Here is a 19001-nt window from a genome sequence, read left to right on the forward strand (position 1 = left end):
CTGGTCGTGTGCTCATGACGAGCTGAGCTCGTCATGAACAATGGGGATCATGCATATGCAGCACAGATGGGGAATTGCCTTAGCAGTCATGTGGTTAAGAGCTGACCACTAGGGTGTGGGTGCAAAGCTCCTGGAGTTAGGATCAGCACTGCAGGGGCCAACGATCAGCTCAAAAGTTGCACCACCAGTGGCACTGGGGCGGCTGGATGCAGAGTACTAATAAGACGTCAGGAGCCTTGTTTTGCAATGGAGATCTCCAGTTTGAAGAAAAGGCTGCAGGCTCAGGCAAGGAGGTTTCCTGAAGGAGACTGCCGACAGAAGCAGCAAGTTGGGTTCTTGGAGGATGCCTAAACCACGTCTGTTGGGCCGCCCAAGGCCGTGGGGCATTGGGTCCACGGATGTCTTTAGGCGTTGAATCTTCTTACCAGCTCTGGTCGGGGGGGACCCTTCAGGTTGAGGCTGCAGGTTTCCGTCTGGATCTTGAGGTAGGTCGGGTATCACCAGATGCCTGGTCAGGATCGCTGGGGAGACCTCCTCTGGCGTAGGGCCACTCAAACTCGGGCCTTGGGCATCTGGTACACAGTGGTGCAAAACCGCTGAGCCATCTGTATTCAGGTTCTGGGTTGGAGTCTTTGTGGAGCAAATTCGGTGCTCACGGGAGACAGAGTATGTAAAATGAGTACACGGCAGGTCCTCCTGGCGCTGGTGGGGTGCTGGCTGCTGGACATGCCAGGTTTCGTTGTAGGCAGGTCGGAGTCTGGACAGGCCGGAAGGACTGGGGCCAAAGCAGTTGGTGTCTTCTTCCTGGGTGAGCATGGCTCTTCAGTCCTTCGTTCTCCCTCTAGTCTGAGGAGGCAATGTTCAGGGTAGCCCCTAAATATTAGGGGTGTTACATGGGTGTGCAGGTCGGAACCAATGAGTCCCTTCCTCGAGGTGATCACACCTGCTATTATGCCGCGCTCTATTGGGAGGGGGCATAAGCCTCTCTAATTGGCAGAGTCCCCATCATCTTTAAGATGGAGGGGTCCACATAAAGGGTGGGATTGGTAAAGGCGGACACAGTTCTCTTCCTCACTTGGTTTCCCAGCTAATTCTCCCGAGGAGACATGACACCTCTGCCCAGGATGGGCATGGTTTCTGAACCCAGAGAGTGGAGGCTTTCTACCCAGGGGGCGTCCAGAAACCTGTCTGGTGGTGGCAAATGGTAGCCATTCAGGAACCATACCAGGGCTGGCTGTTTTTTTCAGTGGGCATCTCTAAGATGCTCTCTGAGCAAATTTTACATTAAAACCCACACTGGCATCAGCGTGGGTTTAATGGGCTGCGAAGTGTGATACCAAACTTCCCATATTTCAGAAAAGCCATTATGGAGCTCTGGAGTTTATAACCAACTCCCAGACCAATATACTCTTGATGGCTTTACTACACTTACAATGTCTAAGAATGGATCTAGACACTGTAGGGGTTCAATGCTCCTACAACTGTACCCTCGCCTGTGGTCTAGTACACCCTGCTAGAGGGGTGACTTACCCAGGCCACAGGCAGTGGATTCCAGACATGGCACCCAGGGATCTGCACCAAAAAATGGAGCCTGCAATGGGAGTGTGTGAGTGTTAAGCTGCTGGGCCTGTAAGGGTGGCACAATAGGTGCTGCTACCCCTTCACTGGTCACAGTACCCTTGATACCTGTGGTACCTTTCACAAGGGGCTTACCTGTGGCCAGAGAGGTGCAAGTTGGGGGTACAAAAGTACAGCTTTGGGAAAGAACACAATCCCTGGTAACCTGATTGGCAGGGACCCAGGGCACACCAAGTGAAAGTGCATCAAGGGTCTGGCAAAAAGTGGGGGTAACCATGCAAAAAGGGGCACTTTCCTACACCTAATCCCCAATTCATGTAGTGGGCATTGCAGCTTGCCAATCGGAACATTTGCGCCAAAAAAAGCCCCTTCAGCCTGAAAGATTTAATTTATTTCAAACTGAAATGTCAAAATTGATACATTTTGAACCTTAACTTCTCAAAAACTACTGCATGTATCCACACCAAATCAATACAAGTTCACTTTCTGTGTAAAGAATCCAGCTTTCTGGCAAATTTTGTTTAATGCCATTTCGCCGGTTTAGCTTTTGCACTGTCTAAATTTGACTATAGAAATTGCGTAGGAAAATTGCATTTTGGACCCCAGTTTTTCTCTGCCCCTGCTTGACCAATCCCTCCAAAACTTCCCAGGAAGGAGCTGAGGTGGATGAACGTTTTTTGGTAAAGTTTTGTGAATATTCTTCAAATGACACCAAAGTAAATAGCAAAACAAAAACGCTTTTTCTATGCCACTGTGTAGTAAATTATTACATGTTTTCGTCCTTATATGGCTCAAAATACAGTGGCAATATAATTCATGTTTCACAGTCCGCTATGGCACACAGAAAATACTTCAGAGTTCTGTGTGAAATATAGATTTCATCATCCTAATGACCACACCAAATCACTCCACAAAGCTTTACTATTATCAAGACTATGAGGAATATGCAACCTTAAGGACTAAGTTATGTGCCACGGTTATGTAAATTATGGAGCATAAAAATCAAATGCAGGACATTCTCTCTCCGTATTATTTTCATATATTTGAACTAGAAACATTATTTGTATTAAATGTCAACTGCTCTAAATCCATAATTGTGCTGTAAGCGTGGCAGCCACAAAATTGCATAAATATGCTTGTCTTAGCTGTTCAGTGTTTATAAATTTATTCATGAAAACAAAGCAAAACCTAATCTTTCGAATTCTAGTCAGTGCCCATTGTTACATGCACTTTGAAGAAAACAGCTGTTTCAAGCTGAATACTCCAGTATAAACATGTAATATAAAAAGTACATAACTGGTAATATGTAATGTTGCCTTCAGTTCTGTGGTTTGATGTCACCAGCACCCTTGATGGCAATACTGGAGCATTTTACATGGTTGCCCATTATGTATTATTTAGTTATAGTGTGTTTAGGAGACAGAAATATTTACTTGAGTAACAAGGTATTATAGAACATGTGTTAAATATGAGAAGGGAGTGGTACACTGGTGAGTAAAGGTTTGAGAGTGTAACAGACTGAGTAGGAATCCAAAACATGTGTCAAGCATATCAGGGAGTAATAATGGGGAAGACCTAGCAACTGGCCATTAGGTCGTGGTTGGATTGATGAGAACATAATGTGTGATTTAAAATGAACAAACTAGATTGAGCTGGATGCACACAACTGTCAGACTTGAGATACTTCTCAAGCAGGATTTGTTGGGCTGCTTCTGGAAGAGACTAGTATGAGTTCTGGGTATAGTATCAGAGAGTGGCCAGGGCCATCTACTTTCTAAAGAGAGAAACTGCACGCTGAGATTTTCTTTGCTTCTGATCGAGCGTTGACCACTGGAGATAAGTTTGTGAACAAGGTATCCAAGTGCTCTGGGGAGGTAATTTCTAGAAATGAACTGAGAACCAAATAAAAATAATTGAACATTGTAGAATCTTCTGATGAATAATACTTTTACATTGCAGTCTATAATTTTGAAACATTTCAGATTGGTGTAGGCTACATCTGCAATCTAGCAATTCTGTTGCCACTTTTTGGGTAGGCTTGTGCTTGTGCGTCCTTCAAGACTTTCAGTCTCATTGTGATAAATCCAAACTCTACATTGACGCATTCACAAGTTGATTGTATCACTCCATTCAAGAACTTGATATGTACAGTTCCTGGTTTTTGTTTTTTATTTTGGAACTGGTCATCTTAGCTTAATTTACCTATTAAAAACAATACGAATACACCTGTTAAATGGGAAGCCTTTGAGTGCATTCATACATAGAGTCCACCTGACAATATGCAACATGGTAAGAGGCACAGAGCCTCCTGTGCCTCTTCCTGTTAAGGCAGATTCTAACTTGGCTTATAAGATAGCCAAATCATTTACTTAAGTGATTGAGTGTACTTGTCCTGACATTGAATAGGCGGGCTTATAGTTCATCGGAGTTGCTACAGGTCCTTGCATGATTAAATCATATTGTCATTCTAATACAGAGTTAAGAAAGTCTTTTTTAATTGCATCTCACGCAGTTGTAGCATGTATATGGCCAAGAAGCGTCACTATTGGTGTTGACTCTGGATTTATCTTGCAGTGCCCCATCGGTGCTACAAAAATTGAAAGATGGAGGAGGCCCATCTGGTTTGTTAGGACCTTGATTCTTTACCCTCATTAACCCTTCCGCATCCTCTCGAGTATTCGTCTACCACTTGCCCATTAGTTTAAACTCCAATTTGAAAATCAATACACAGAGTATAGTTCTGTAGACGTGAGGAGATCACCACTATCTGATAGACTATTAGTTGTAGATTCCTTACCTTAGAATTTCCCCCAGGCGTCTGTCTGGATCTGGAGATTTTTCAACAGCAGTACCCCTGCACAACGGTAGGTGGCGTCGGTCAGCTCTGCGTCAGTTGTCTGCATCGTGGGTGTCGGAATGACGCAGCAGGACCTATAGTAGATGCTGCACATGCACGCTGACATCAGTTGTTTTTTTTTCTTTTCACACCAGCCTAAGCGCAGATCCGAAGAGAGCTACCCCCTAGCCATTTTTTGGCTAGCCCTTTTCGACTGTTGTCGACTCATTTTTCAAGTCTTGGACTCCTGGAGTGTTGAGGATGTCCTAGCATAGTACCGGCTTCAACCCCTGCAGCTTGTGCCACTGGATGATGTCTGTGACATATCCACAGCTCGTGTGCCTCTGGTACCTGGACCATGACCATGACCATGACCACGACCCGAAGTCGTGCTCCGCGTGCTGGGCCATGAATCTGAAGGCTTTGCGCGGGGGGGGGGTCCCGAAAGCTGTTGGGGGGCGGAGCGCTGCTCCTTGTCGCTCCTATTCGAGAGGGAGGTCCCGAGAACGATCGCCGAGCCCGCACTCCACGTCGCAGTCTAAATCGTCGGGGAGATCGGGTAAGGACAAAAAAAAGTCCAAGAAGCACAGGCATTCTTCGACTTCACCCTGTCCGTTGGCCGATGCGAGACTCAAGCTCCATCTCTGGAGCCTCCTGGATGACTCAGCACCTCCCTGCTTTTCCGAGAGCGTCTCCTGCCAGATCCAGAAGTTTTCGTGAGGGTTTGTACCTCATTTTTGGGCAGCCCTTCTCTGCTGGTGTGCCTTCGGGCCCCGTGGAGTTGGTTAGGGGCCCTTGGCATTTGACGCTTGCAGCTTCGGCCCAGACTCCGAAGGGCCTTGGTGGGTCCGTTCTTGGTTCTGGACCAACACTGGTCGATTTTACTCGACCTTCCCCGACGGCCCCAGCGACTATGCTTCTGACGTTAACTGTGCCCCTGGTCGGCATTTACCCCATCCTCATCCACGAAGTGGACACTGAGCCAGACTGACGTCGATTCAGATGCCCGAATGGACTTTTGTCCCTGTGTTCATCCCTGGTGTGGATTGTGTGCCAGGAGGTGGTGCTAAGGAATGAGAAGGGCAGCTGTACCCTTTAACCAACCAGCTCGAAGAACCCATAGACTGGCGGATGGACCTAGGTGAGACCACTAGTATGGACACTTTGCATGACTGGCTTGCTTTCTCCCCTCCAATTGGGGCTACGGAGGAGGGAGCTTCCTACACTGTGGTGGTGAGAAGGGTGGCAAAGATCCTTGGCCTCGAGCTCCCTTCGGTGGCTGTCCTGACAGAGGTGCTTCAGCCTGTGGCTTCCACTTCGGAGCCCCTTTTACCCTTCAATGAAGCCCTCTCTGATTCCCTTCTGGGCACTTGTTCCAAGCCCAGCACAGGGGCTTCTGTGGACTGGACAATCGCCTGCCACCTCTGCCCGCTCTGGATGACCCAGCGTTCCTCATGCAACATCTTTCCCCTGAGAGCTTGGCTGTCTAAGCCTCATCTTCAAATGGCGCGTTCCCTTCTGCACCCCCAGATATGGAACCCTAGAATCTGGACTATCTTGGGAATGTTTCTCCCTTCAGCTTGGCATTTATGTTGGTGAATACCACTTTCCTCTTGGGTCGCTACTCCCATACCATCTGGGATGCGGTTGCGCAGGTACTGCCTCAGTGCCCAGAGGCGGCCTGGGCCATTCTCTCCCAGGCAGATGCAGATGGGAGAGATACAGCCAATTTCACCATACATTGTGGACTGGATGCCACCGACTCACTGGCAGAATGGTTGCCTCGTCAATAGCACTCAGATACTGCGCCTGGTTGAAGACTTCTGGCTTTTCATGGGGTGTCCAATCTTCTTTGATGGACATGTCCTTTGATGGCATTCGCATTTTCTGCGACAAGGCAGACTCAGCTCTTGAGCGCTTCTAAGAATTTCGAGCTACAGCCAGATCTTTGGGCATCACAGCTACCTCCTGTCTGCCTTTCGTGGCTACGGAAAAGGCGCCTAGCCACATCCTGTCCAGCCTAGCCACTGAGTCATGCAAGCTTTCCAGCCTCTGCGTGGCCGTCAATGTGGGACCCAGCGTTCTCGTGTGTCAGGAAGCCAGCAGGTAGGCCTTCAACGGCCAGTCGGAAGCAGGATTCACCATTGCCTCCTCCACTAGCAATCCATCATGTCCGACAGGTGGGGTCCTGAAGATCGTCCGCAGGACTACTCCCTCCTGCCATGCTGCCCTGCTGCCATGCTGCCCTCCTACGACCGAATGTCTGAGGATCATTTTGTGCTTCTCCTCGATGAGATTATTGGTCTCTTGACCAAGGGAGCCATGGATAGGGTCTCTGTGCTAGAAGTAGAACGTGGTGCCCAAGAAAGACAAAGGCATGCATCCTATCTTAGACCTCCGGACCTCAACTTCTTCCTCCGGAAGGAGAAGTTCAAATGCTCACTTTAGCTAGGTCCTTACCGCCCTCGACCCAAAAGACTGCATGTTACCTTTGGACTTGCAGGACGCTTATTTCCATATCTCCGTCCTGCCGGCCCACAGACTTACAGTTCACTGTGGGCCACAAGCACTTTGTTTACTATGCTCACGTTTGGCCTTACCAATGCCCCTCGGGTGTTCAAGAAGGTGATTGCAGTGGTCACAGCTCATCTGCCTAGATCAGGGGTACTAGTCTTCTCCTATCTCGACGACTGGCTGTTGAAGGCGAGCTCGCCCCAGGCTGTCATCTCCCAACAGCCAGACTACGGTGGACCTCCTGCACTTGCTGGGGTTCACTATCAATATGCCAAAGTCACACCTAACTCCCTCTCAGATGCTCCATTTCATTGGGCGGCTCTGGACACAGTGCAGTTTCAGGCCTATCCTCCTGAGCAGCAAGTCCTGGTTATTGGGGCTATGATATTGATGGTTCAGCCTCTATCCCGGATTTCGATGAGGATGACACTGAGGCTGCTGGACCTCATGGCCTCCTGCATCCTGCTGGTGGATCATGCCAGGTGACATATGCATAACACAATACAAAAGTGTCCCCTAAGGAATTATTCAGCTATTCAGTTTTTTAACTTATCATTTAGTCACAGCAAATGAACATATATTCAGCAATGCATGGAATTCTCTTCTTGTACCATTATTTATTATGATCAATTCAAAGATGCAGCCTGGCAACATTAATACTACTAAGCATTCTAGATGTATTTGTAAGTAGTATACAACATATTTTGCTTTTTGTATGGACAAGTGGAATACCATACATACTCAAATTTTCATAACATAATATCAAAATTTCAAGTTTACATGAAGGTTCATAATTATATTGATGTGCAACGTTTTCGTCCTGAAGATAGTCCTGTGGAATGTATAAACCATTATTGGACCAAAACGTCGACGCTTAAACATCGTTTTGCTCATATATGAACCTTCATGTAAACTTGAAATTTTGATATTATGTTATGAAAATTTGAGTATGTATGGTAGTCCACTTGTCCATACAAAATGCAAAATATGTTGTATACTACTTACAAATAGATCTAGAATGCTTAGTAGTATTAATGTTGCCAGGCTGCATCTTTGAATTGATCATAATAAATAATGGTACATGAAGAGAATTCCGTGCATCGCTGAATATATGTTCACTTGTTGTGACTAAATGATAAGTTAAAAAACTTTATAGCTGAATAATTCCTTAGGGGACACTTTTGTATTGTGTTATCTATCATAACCAGTCCTCTTGGGATAATTGGGTGGCTCTGTCTTGTTTGAAGTGACGTATGCAGGCTCTGCAGTGGGACCTGATGTTCCAGTGGGCGCAGCATCAGCAGCATCTTCCTGACTATGTCTTAGATCTCAGAGGGAACTGCACAGCAACTGCAGTGGTGGCTAACGAACCAGAATTGGGTCAGAGACAGATATACCTCTCCCTTCCCCAACCAAGTCTAGCCCTGGTGAAAGATGTGTCCTGGGATGAGCCGGCCACCTGGGAGAGGCGGAGATCAGAGGCGTCTGGTCTCCAGCAGTCTGGTCTCCATATCAACTTTCTGGAGCCCCGGGTGATCAGACTGGCACGAAAGGCGTTCCTTCCCTCTCTTAAAGGGAAAGTCCTGCAGGTGTTAACGGACAACACCACTGCCATGTGGTGCTGCAACTAACAGTGGAACATCAGGGCATAACCCTGGTGGTTCAACACCTGGGGGTTCTCTGAACGCCAGAGCGGACAAACTCAACCGTCGGTGCCTGGTCAATCCCGAATGGCATCTCCATCCAGAGGTGGCGCAGGGTCTCTTTCAGAGAGCCTTGGTTAGATCTGTTCGCCTCCGAAGAGAACACACAATGTCAGCAGTATTGTGCATTGGAGTTTCCAAGGCGGCGCTCGCTCGGCAACGCTTTTCGTCATGAGTGGAATTTTGGCCTCCTCTACCTCTTTACCCTATACCACTTTGGCACAGAATGCTCACGAAGATCAATCGTGACCGAACTAAAGTTATTCCTGTGACTCCAGATTGGGCACAAAGAGTCTGGTATTCAGACCTTCTGACCATGGCCATTGATCCTCTGATCCGACTGCCTCTTCTGAGGATCCTCAGTCCCAGCAGCAGGGGATAGTTCTTCACCCCAACCTGTCCAGCCACCACCTCCTTGCGTGGATATTAAGCAGAGGAAGTTGACAGTGTTTGATCTTCCTCCTGAAGTCTGTGCTGTCTCTCCACTAAATCTGTGTTCGAGGCATGTGGGCTGCTGAATTCATATCTGTGCATAGATCGCCGCCTAGTGTTGGGTCCGGATGATTGCACATTGTTGTCCTGGAAGAGTCTTCGAAGTATCACGAGATAGGTGGCTCCTCCCCTGGACTACAGTGCGTATGGGCATCGCCTCCATCCCCAGATTGTTTTTTTCCGCCATTGGGTTCGGATGTGTTTCGGTTCCCTCTGTCGGAATCGATAGTTGTTTAACTTTCCTAACTTGAGACCAAAAGGTCTTTAGAACTCGCGTCGGTATTGTCCATCGTTCGGGTTGGTTTATTCATCGGCTCCGAACACTTGCTGCCCTTCCGCGTGCTGTCGGCGCGGACGGGCCTACACGACGCTCCAGACTACTTCAACATGGAACGAACTCAGTTTAAGAGGTGCCCGGTGTGTGCCTCAAAGTATTCACACCTCGACGTGCACCCAGTGTGCAACAGATGCTTGTCGCCGGACCACGACGAGGCCAGGTGTATGGCCTGCTCCAAGTTCCGGTCGAAGAAGACTCTCAAGCTACGTCGGGCCGCGAGACTGCAGGCCCAGTTATCGGCACCCCCTCCAGCCAACATCTTTGAAGAAGACGTTGAAGACGACACCGTCCTACAAGTTTCGGACTCTGACCCAGCGTCGGACGATGAGAACTACGACGCGGGGGATGAAGAGTTCGAGGAAGTCGTCTAGGAGGTAGGGGACGACGACGGGGCCATTGCCACCGTGGAGGATAGCTCGGAAGAGGAGCATCCTCATATTGACTCTGGGGCCGAACCCCAGCATAAGGCCCAGGTCGAGGGATCGCCTTCGGGCCTTACCCAAGACCCCAATACTCGTCCCACGGCCCCGCCTACGGGCCCGGCCACGGACATTGGTGATGCGCCACTCCCGGTACAGAAACCGAAAGTGAAGCCATCAGGGTCCGCACCATCCGTATCGAAACCGAAAGTGAAAGTCGCACTGGTGGGACCAAAGGCTCCAGAGGCCTCGGCGCCTAAGAAGTCCAAAATGGCCGCCGAGATCAAGAGCCACGCCAAGATGGCCGACCCGAAGACCCCGGTGTCGAAGCCGAAGGCGAAGACGCCCGACGCGTCGGCGCCGAAGATGGTCGACGCTCTAAAGAGCCGCGTCGACGCCAAGAAGGTCGATGACCCTAAAAAAGCCTCGAAGAAGCGTCAGGACGACCCCAAAGCTCTGGCTGCGCCGATCCCGCTCGACAAAGTCAAGGGCGGTGATGTGTCGGCTCCGAAGACCGTGCCTTTGATCGCCGACCCGACTCCGGACTCGGAAGACTCGCTCGAGCCGGTCCAGCCCTCACCGTCCTTTACCAAGAAGGTCACAGAGTCCCTTCAACGTATTCGGAAGGAAGCAGTGGCTCCCGAACCGAAGGATGTGGCGCCGAAGCCTCCACAAAAACCGGCGAAGGCGCAGACGCCGATCCACTTCACGCTGCCGCCAAAGACGACGCCGAAGGCTTTCGCTCCGAAACATGGGGCCGGGGTGCCCTTGAAGCTGGTGTCTACGCCTAAAGCATCATTGGTGGTGCCGAAGCCTCGGCTCCAGCCACTCGCGGACGAGGAGCGTCGAGAGGTTGTCATCGACGCCAACACAGGCAAGCTCTCTCTCCTTAAAAGGAGGATCACCCCGGAGCCAGTGTTGGAACATTTTCGTATTCCACTCAAAAAGAAGTTGGACTCTGCGGGTACTTCTGCCCCTATGGAGCCTGCATCTCCACAAGGTCTGGAACTCTCACCCACTCACTCTAACGCTGGGGAGGGTGACGGAGACGAGGAGTAGGAGTACAATTATCCAGCGTACTCTGATCCAGAGGAGGTCAATGAGCCATGGTCTGCTGGAGGCGACCCTGAGGACCCTCAGTCAGGACACGAGCCGCAGCTTTTTGCTGCAAAAACTTCTCCAACAGAGGACTCTGCAGCCTTCAACGCTCTAATTGAGAGAGCTGCGGCCAATCATGTCGACCTCCATGCGGACCCAGTGGATGTCGATTTTCTGTTTGACACTTTCTCGGTGGCTGAAAAGACTGTCAAGACATTGCCAATGCTCAAAGGAGTGCTAAAGCACGTGCCTGAGGTTTTCAGGGAGCCCACCCGGGCGCGAGTCATCAATCCTCGTATTGACAAAAAATACAAGGCAGCGCCCACTGATCCAACGTACATCAAAGGACACTTGCCACTGGACTCTTTGGTTGTATCCAACGCACGCAAGCGGGCAAACTCGCAGACCACGGGTGATGCTCCTCCCCCAGACAAAGAATCGAAAATCTTTGAAGCCTCAGGAAAACGTATTGCTGCGCAGGCAGCTAATATTTGGCGCATTTCAAACACGCAAGCCCTACTTGCACGCTACGATAGGGCGCACTATGACACCCTAGAAACCCTTCTACAGCACTTACCTGATCAGTACAAAGAGGGAGCTGAAATGTTAATTCAGGAGGGGAAGCTTATCACCAATGCTTCCATTAAGTGCGCACTGGACGTGGCTGATACCGCCTCCAGAGCTATAAACACTAGCGTGCTACTGCGTAGGCATGCATGGCTTAGGATATCAGGCTTTACACCAGACATACAGACAACCATCTTAAATCAAACAGTTAATCCAGACCACCTGTTCGGGCCAGAAGTGGATGCAACCCTTGAAAAAATGAAAAAAGACACTGACACTGCTAAGTCTATGGGGGCCCTACAGTCCCAGCAGTTTCGGGGTGGTTCCTTTCGCCGCTCCAATAACAGGCACCTCAAGGGGTCAGGCATCACAATCCACGCAATACTATAAAAGCAACACCCAGACCTCATACACCAACAAGGGTAGAGGTGGTTACAGGGGCAACAACGTCAAAGGCAGGGGACGTGGAAACAACAGCTCCAGGTCCTCCACCACCAACAAACAGTGACGCCTTGTCGCTGCCCCCCGACCACACAACACCAGTCGGGGGGGGGACTCCAGCAGTTCCTGCCCGCGTGGAAATCCATCACCACGGACAGGTGGGTCAAATCTCTTATCCAATACGGTTACTGTCTGGAACTTACTTCCACTCCACCAAACATACCTCCAAGAAACCGTCCTATGTCCGGCAAGCACTTGCACTTGTTGCAGCAGGATGTCCAAGTCATGCTGCAAAAAGGGGCAATAGAGCTCGTTCCACTGCAAGAAAGGGGAACAGGGGTTTACTCTCTGTACTTTCTAATCCCCAAAAAGGACGGATCCCTCAGGCCCATCCTGGACCTCAGGCCCCTCAACTGGTACATTCTGTCAGAACATTTCCATATGCTCACGTTGCAGCAGGTTCTCCCTCTGCTTCGGCAGGGGGACTTCCTGGCTACTCTGGATCTCAAGGATGCATACTTTCACATTCCCCTGCATCCTTCACACAGGAAGTACCTCAGGTTCACCATTCAAGACCAGCACTACCAGTTCAGGGTTCTGCCTTTCGGGGTCACCACAGCGCCCAGGGTCTTTACAAAGTGCCTGGCGACTGTGGCGGCGCATCTAAGACGTCAAAACATCCACGTCTACCCCTATCTGGACGACTGGCTCATTCAGGCAAAGTCAGAACAACAGTGCGCCGACCACGTGTCCCGCACCATTCATCTTCTGCACGATCTGGGATTCTCACTGAATTACCCAAAATCCCATCTCCAGCCCGCCCACATACGGCAGTATCTGGGCGCGACAAACACTCTGGCAGCCAAATTCAGTGAGAGTCGCCAGTATTCAGACGCTGATCCAACGATTCAGACCTCAGCACTCGCTTCCAGCGAAGGTGTTCATGCAGTTGATAGGCATGATGGCCTCCTGCATCTCCATTGTCCCGCACGCGAGGTTACATATGCGTTGCTCACGGGCAACTAACAGACCTAGTGTTGGTGAGCGGTCGGGCGTACAACTCTCTGCATTGGTGGAATCCACAAAACCTTTGCAAGGGCCGACCGTTCCAAGAGCCAGTGCCACAGATTATCCTGACGACGGACGCTTCTCTCCAGGGATGGGGAGCGCATGTACTCCACTACACAGTGCAGGGACTATGGACATTACAGCAAAGGAAGATGCACATCAATGTATTGGAACTGATGGCGATCTTCATGGCCTTAAAGGCATTCAAAGTACATCTGTGCAACAAGGTCGTGATGATCCGGACGGACAACATGACGGCCATGTACTACATTCAGAAACAGGGGGGCACACACTCTCCGCAGCTGTCTCATTTGGCTCAGAGCATGTGGAAGTGGGCCATTCAGAGGAACATTTTCCTGATGGCAGAACATCTCCCAGGCATAGACAATCAGATGGCGGACCTGCTCAGCAGGCACAGCCACCAAATGCACGAGTGGGAGATACATCCATCAGTACTCCAACCGTACTTCCAAAGGTGGGGTCATCCAGAGATAGACCTGTTCGCCAAGGGAGAACGCAAAATGCCAAAGCTTCGCCGCCAGGTTCCCACACCCGCAATCGCAGGGCAATGCGATGTGGATGAACTGGTCAGGCAGATTTGCGTACGCTTTTCCCCTAGCACCTCTGATACTGCTGGTGGCACGCAAGCTCAGGCAGCACTCGATGACTCATCCTGGTTGCTCCAACGTGGGCTCGCCAACCATGGTACACCACGTTTCTGGAACTTTCCGTGGTACCGCATCAAAGGCTTCATCTCACACCCAGCCTTCTGACGCAGAGCCATGGCGACATTCAGCACCCAGATCCGCAACAGCTCAACCTGGCGATCTGGCTCCTGAAGTCCTAGAGTTTGGCTACCTCAATCTTCCCCCCGATTGCATGGACATCATTCGGGAGGCAAGAAAGCCCACCACTAGAGCATGTTATGCGGCTAAATGGAAGCAGTTTGTCATTTATTGTGCAAACCACGACATTAACCCGCTGGATGCTTCCATTCAGAACATCATATGTTACCTGTTCCATCTGTACCAATGCAATTTGGCGTATTCTTCCATCCGCATTCACCTGTCTGCGATGGCCGCATACCTCCAGAATAGGCAACACCTATCACTTTTCAAGGTTCCTGCTATCAAGGCATTTCTGGAAGGACTCAAAAGGGTCATTCCACCAAGGACACCAACAGCTCCAGAATGGAACCTCAATGTGGTTCTTACAAGGCTGATGGGTCCTCCTTTCGAGCCACTACACTCTTGTGAGCTTCAGTTTCTGACTTGGAAAGTGGCTTTCTTAGTAGCAATTACATCGCTACGGAGGGTTAGTGAGTTGCAGGCCCTCACCATCCAAGAACCCTTTTTCCAAGTCCATGCTAACAGGGTGGTGCACCGCACTAACCCTAAATTTCTACCCAAGGTTGTATCTCAATTCCACATAAACCAGACAATTGAGTTGCCAGTGTTTTTTCAAAACCCTGAGTCGCTGGCGGAGCGGATGCTCCACACCCTTGACGTTAAAAGAGCCCTAATGTACTACATTGACAGGACAAAGGATTTTCGAAAGACTAAGCAGCTTTTCGTTGCCTTTGCATCACACCACAAGGGTAACGCTATTTCCAAAGCTGGTATCGCTAGGTGGATCGTGAAATGTATTCAGATCTGTTACGCTAAGGCTAAACGCACTCTTACAATTCCACCAAGAGCCCACTCCACCAGAAAGTTGGGGGCCTCTATGGCTTTCCTTGGGAACATTCCCTTAGAGGATATATGTAGAGCAGCCACATGGTCTACCACACATACATTTACTAAACATTACTGTGTAGACGTGCACTCTAAACAGCAGGCAGCTGTTGGTCAGGCTGTTCTCAAAACACTTTTCCAAACTGCTGCAGCTGGCACGGGCGGCCGCCAATAATAGGAGGACTGCTATGTATTCTATGCACAGATATGAATTCAGCAGCCCACATGCCTCGAACTGCAAATGCTACTTACCAGTATGCATCTGTTCTTGGCATGTAGGGCTGCTGACATTCATATCGCCCGCCCTCCTCCCCGGCGCCTGTAGCAGCTGCAGTATTCATGTATATGCTCATAGCATGGTCATCACTCACATAGTTCACTCCATCTCGGCCACAATGGCTAAAAACAATCTGGGGATGGAGGCGATGCCCATGCGCACTGTAGTCCAGGGGAGGAGCCACCTATCTCGTGATACTTCGAAGACTCTTCCAGGACAACAATGTGCAATCATCCGGACCCAACACTAGGCGGCGATCTATGCACAGATATGAATGTCAGCAGCCCTACATGCCAAGAACAGATGCATACTGATAAATAGCATTTGCAATATGCCTGTAGATGGAACACATTTGTGGCATGGTGCACAGCAAAGGCTGTTGATCCCCTTTCTGCCTCTCTTTCAGAATTTCTTTTGTACATAATTTCTTTGGCCCTGCTAGACTCTGCTTTGGGCACCCTTAACCACTTGGATGCTATGCTTCTTCTGGAACTTCAATGTAATTTCCATTGAAATCAATGGAAACTCCATGACGAGTTACCCTTGTCATTAGCGCTGAAGGGGTTAAGGGTTATCTTGCAGCTATCTCTGCCTTTCTTGACTTCGGATCAGCCTTCCTATTTCAAGTCTCCCATTGTAAATCGGTTTCTTAAGGGCCTTACTCGTTTGTTTCCTCCTTCCCCTTTCATAATACCCCAGTGGGATTTGAATTTATTCCTTAGTTTAATATAGGCTTTTCTTATGTGCGCTCCCTTCGAGTCTTTTCAGAATTGCCCTCTTAGGCTTCTCACTCTTAAAACTACTATCCTTATTGCCCTCATCTCTGCTCGCTCGAGTTAGCGAGCTTCAGGCTCTACCTTCTAAGCCTCCTTGTCTGTCTGTCTATCTGTATAAAGTGGTGCTTCAAACAAAAGCTTTGTTCCTCTCTAAAGTGGTCACACCTTTTCATGTGGGACAATTCATCACTCGGCCCACCTTTTACCCGCTCCTTCATCCCTCCAAAGAGGAGGAGAGACTCCAATCCGTGGATCCAAAACGTGCGTTGTCTTTCTATCTTGACCATTACAAAGACGTCCGAGTGGTGATCAACTCTTCATTGGCTATGTGGGCACCAAAAAAGAGTGGGCTGTGCAAAAACAGAACATTTCTCGATGGGTTGTTCTCTGCATTAAAATATGCTATGCACTAGCGAAGAAGGAACCTCCTGTGGGGTTGCATGCTGACTCCATAGAGCAACAGCACGCGGAGTCCCAGACCTTGATATGTCAGCAGCGATGTGGGTGTCCCTGTCAGCAGCGATGTGGGTGTCCCTGCACAGGTTTACCAGACACTGCTGCCTGGACAGCCAAGTCCAGCGGGATGGGTACCTTGCCTGTTCTGTCCTCCAGGACTTCCTCGTGTGATCTTGGTTCGCAGATGGGGTTGGTATTGCTGGGATATCTATTCAAAGGTAAGGAATATACAACTAATAGTCTCTATCAGATGAACAAGTTACTTACCTTTGATAACGATGGATTTGTTAGAGACATAGATTGGTTTTAGATTCCTTACCGCCCTACCCATCCTCCCCGCTCTACGAACTGATTTCTATGGCTAGGGACTCTCCTAACGGCCCATATTTTTGACGCACCAGTGGTCAGTGTCTTTAATGGCTCTGTGCATCTTTCGTGGTAACTCATGTTAAGACCTGATGTCAGCGTGCATGGATGCTGTCTATATAAATCAATCAATCAGTCATTTGTTAAGCGCATTACATACCCGTGAGGGTCTCAAGGCGCTGGGGGGGGGGCGCTACTGATTGAATAGCCAGGTCTTTAGTGTCCTCATAAAGGTCAGCAGGTCTTGGGTCTGTCATAGGCTCAGTGGGAGGGTGTTCCATGCCTTGGCGGCGAGGTGGGCGAAGGATCTCCCGCTGGTGGTTTTTCTTCGGATGTGCAGGACGGTGGCGAGTGAAAGGTCGGCGGAGCGTAGCTGGCGGTTGAGGGTGTAGAAGGAGAGCCGTCTGAGGTAGGCTGGGCCGGTCTTGTGGAGTGCCTTGTGTGCGTGGTTGAGGAGCTTGAAGGATATCCTCTTGTTGATGGGGAGCCAGTGCAGGTTTCAGGCGTTTTGGATGCGTTATATTCGATTGATGAGCTTGGTCGGGGCTCCCGCGTAGAGAGCGTTTCCGTAGTCTAGTCTGCTGCTGACGAGGGCCTGGGTGACTGTCTTTCTTGTATCTGTCGGGATCTATCTGTAGATCTTGCGGAGCACACTGAGGGTGTTGATGCAGGAGGAGGAGACGGCATTGACTTGTTTGGTCATTGAGAGCGTTGAGTCAAGGATGATTCCCAGGTTGCGTGCGTGGTCGGTGGGGGTCGGGGCTGCCCCTAGTGCTGTTGGCCACCAGGAGTCGTCCCAGGCTGACTGGTTGGAGCCAAGGATGAGGACCTCCGTCTTGTCCGAGATCCTGTGACATCAATTCCATTGCCCACGGCGCTAACGACGGACGCAGAGCCAACCAATGCCACCAACCAACGCGCTAGTGTACTGCTGTTGAAAAAGCTCCGGATCCAGACAGACACCTGGGGAAGATTCTAAGGAAAGTAATCTACAACTAACAAATGTCCCTACCAAATACATCATTACCGAAGGTAAGTAACTTGTTCAGTAGTGCATAGACCCTTAGCTGTGCTGTCCTCCTTCACCTCTGCAATGTAAATTACACCTGTTTTAATAGGTTTATAAATTTTTTCTTCATGTTTGTGTCTGTTCTCTTTGCCTCTTTAACTGCAGTGAAGCAGCAGCCCACGCTGTGGCCACACTTGCTGAAGCCACCCTCCAGGGAGGGGGACAGATAGTCTTGTCCGGTGAGACTGCAGCAGCAGTTGGAGCACTTACTGGAGTCCAAGACGCCAATGGTAAGATAAGGGAAGGGGGATTAATAAATACACCCTTTGCATCAGTTTATGAGCCTTTTATTCACCACTCAGAATGCAATAAACAAGACAGAATGCAACTAATTTCAGAGAGCTTTGATTTATGCTGAATTCCTGCATTAAGAGGTCCTGTCATCCAGAATGGAGGTTATTCAAGTTCAAGGCACCTCTAAAGCCTAACACATTAGGTAGTCCAGTTAAGATCCCCTTAGATAGTACACAATGTCTTGTAATCCTGTTAATGGTGAAAAATATGTCCCTTAGTATGATCCCCCTATGTTTGGATTTGCAAACCACTTCTTGAACCATAATTCTCATCTTGAGGGTCAAAGATAACACAGGCACCCTCCTCCCTTGGTCACTTATGCTATTAATTGTTGCAAAGTGATACCTTTCTGTGTGGCCTCCCCTGGTTTTTCATTTTCTTTGGAACTTGTCATCTGGTAATCTTAAACTATAATACTGGGACACTGCTATCCAGTGCCTACTATATGTGCTCGGACACCCAAAATCTAGCGAAATTGGCTTAAAGCCCAATTGGTGCACATTTAACTTTCCTATAAGGCTAGAATATATAGGGCAGAAATAAGACCATGGCATGGAAAGGTCAGTACCACTTGTGGACTGCATCACCTATTGTGAAATCTATTACATTGTCGTTTAACACGATTTCAGGCCTACCCTTTGTACCTTGACAGCAGCAGCTTGAACCCTGCTGCCCCAACCTGTACAACTCAGCCATTTTGGCAGGTATGGAAGACTGATTTAAAATATTAAATAATTCCCACTGCAAGGTAGATTGCAGAATATGTAGAGGGTAAAATGTTTGACATTAGAAATGGCATGCGTCCCCACTAACTCGGCCCAAAACAACATTGTCATGGGTCAGGCTGTAACTGGTACGTAAAAAAAAGTCCGATTTGGAACTTTTGACCTGAATGAGCTAAGACTCCAAAGACTTAATTTATGTTCAATAAAGATTCAATATAATGGTGAAGTTGGATTTTAGTAAATCTGTTTAGG

The 19001-nt window shown here is 49.1% G+C and overlaps 1 protein-coding gene across 1 annotated transcript in view; it reads left to right on the forward strand.

Moving 5' to 3' along the window:
- The window catches only part of NRF1 (nuclear respiratory factor 1), a 525835-nt gene that overhangs the window by 364133 nt on the left and 142701 nt on the right, over positions 1-19001 (forward strand). Inside the window, exon 11 of the mRNA XM_086918900.1 lies at positions 17836-17960. Within this exon, the coding sequence (XP_086775026.1) occupies positions 17836-17960 (125 nt within the window). The remainder of the gene's footprint in view (positions 1-17835; positions 17961-19001) is intronic.

This window comes from Lissotriton vulgaris, chromosome 1_1, assembly GCF_964263255.1.
Source record: "Lissotriton vulgaris chromosome 1_1, aLisVul1.2, whole genome shotgun sequence".
NCBI classification, from domain to species: domain Eukaryota; kingdom Metazoa; phylum Chordata; class Amphibia; order Caudata; family Salamandridae; genus Lissotriton; species Lissotriton vulgaris.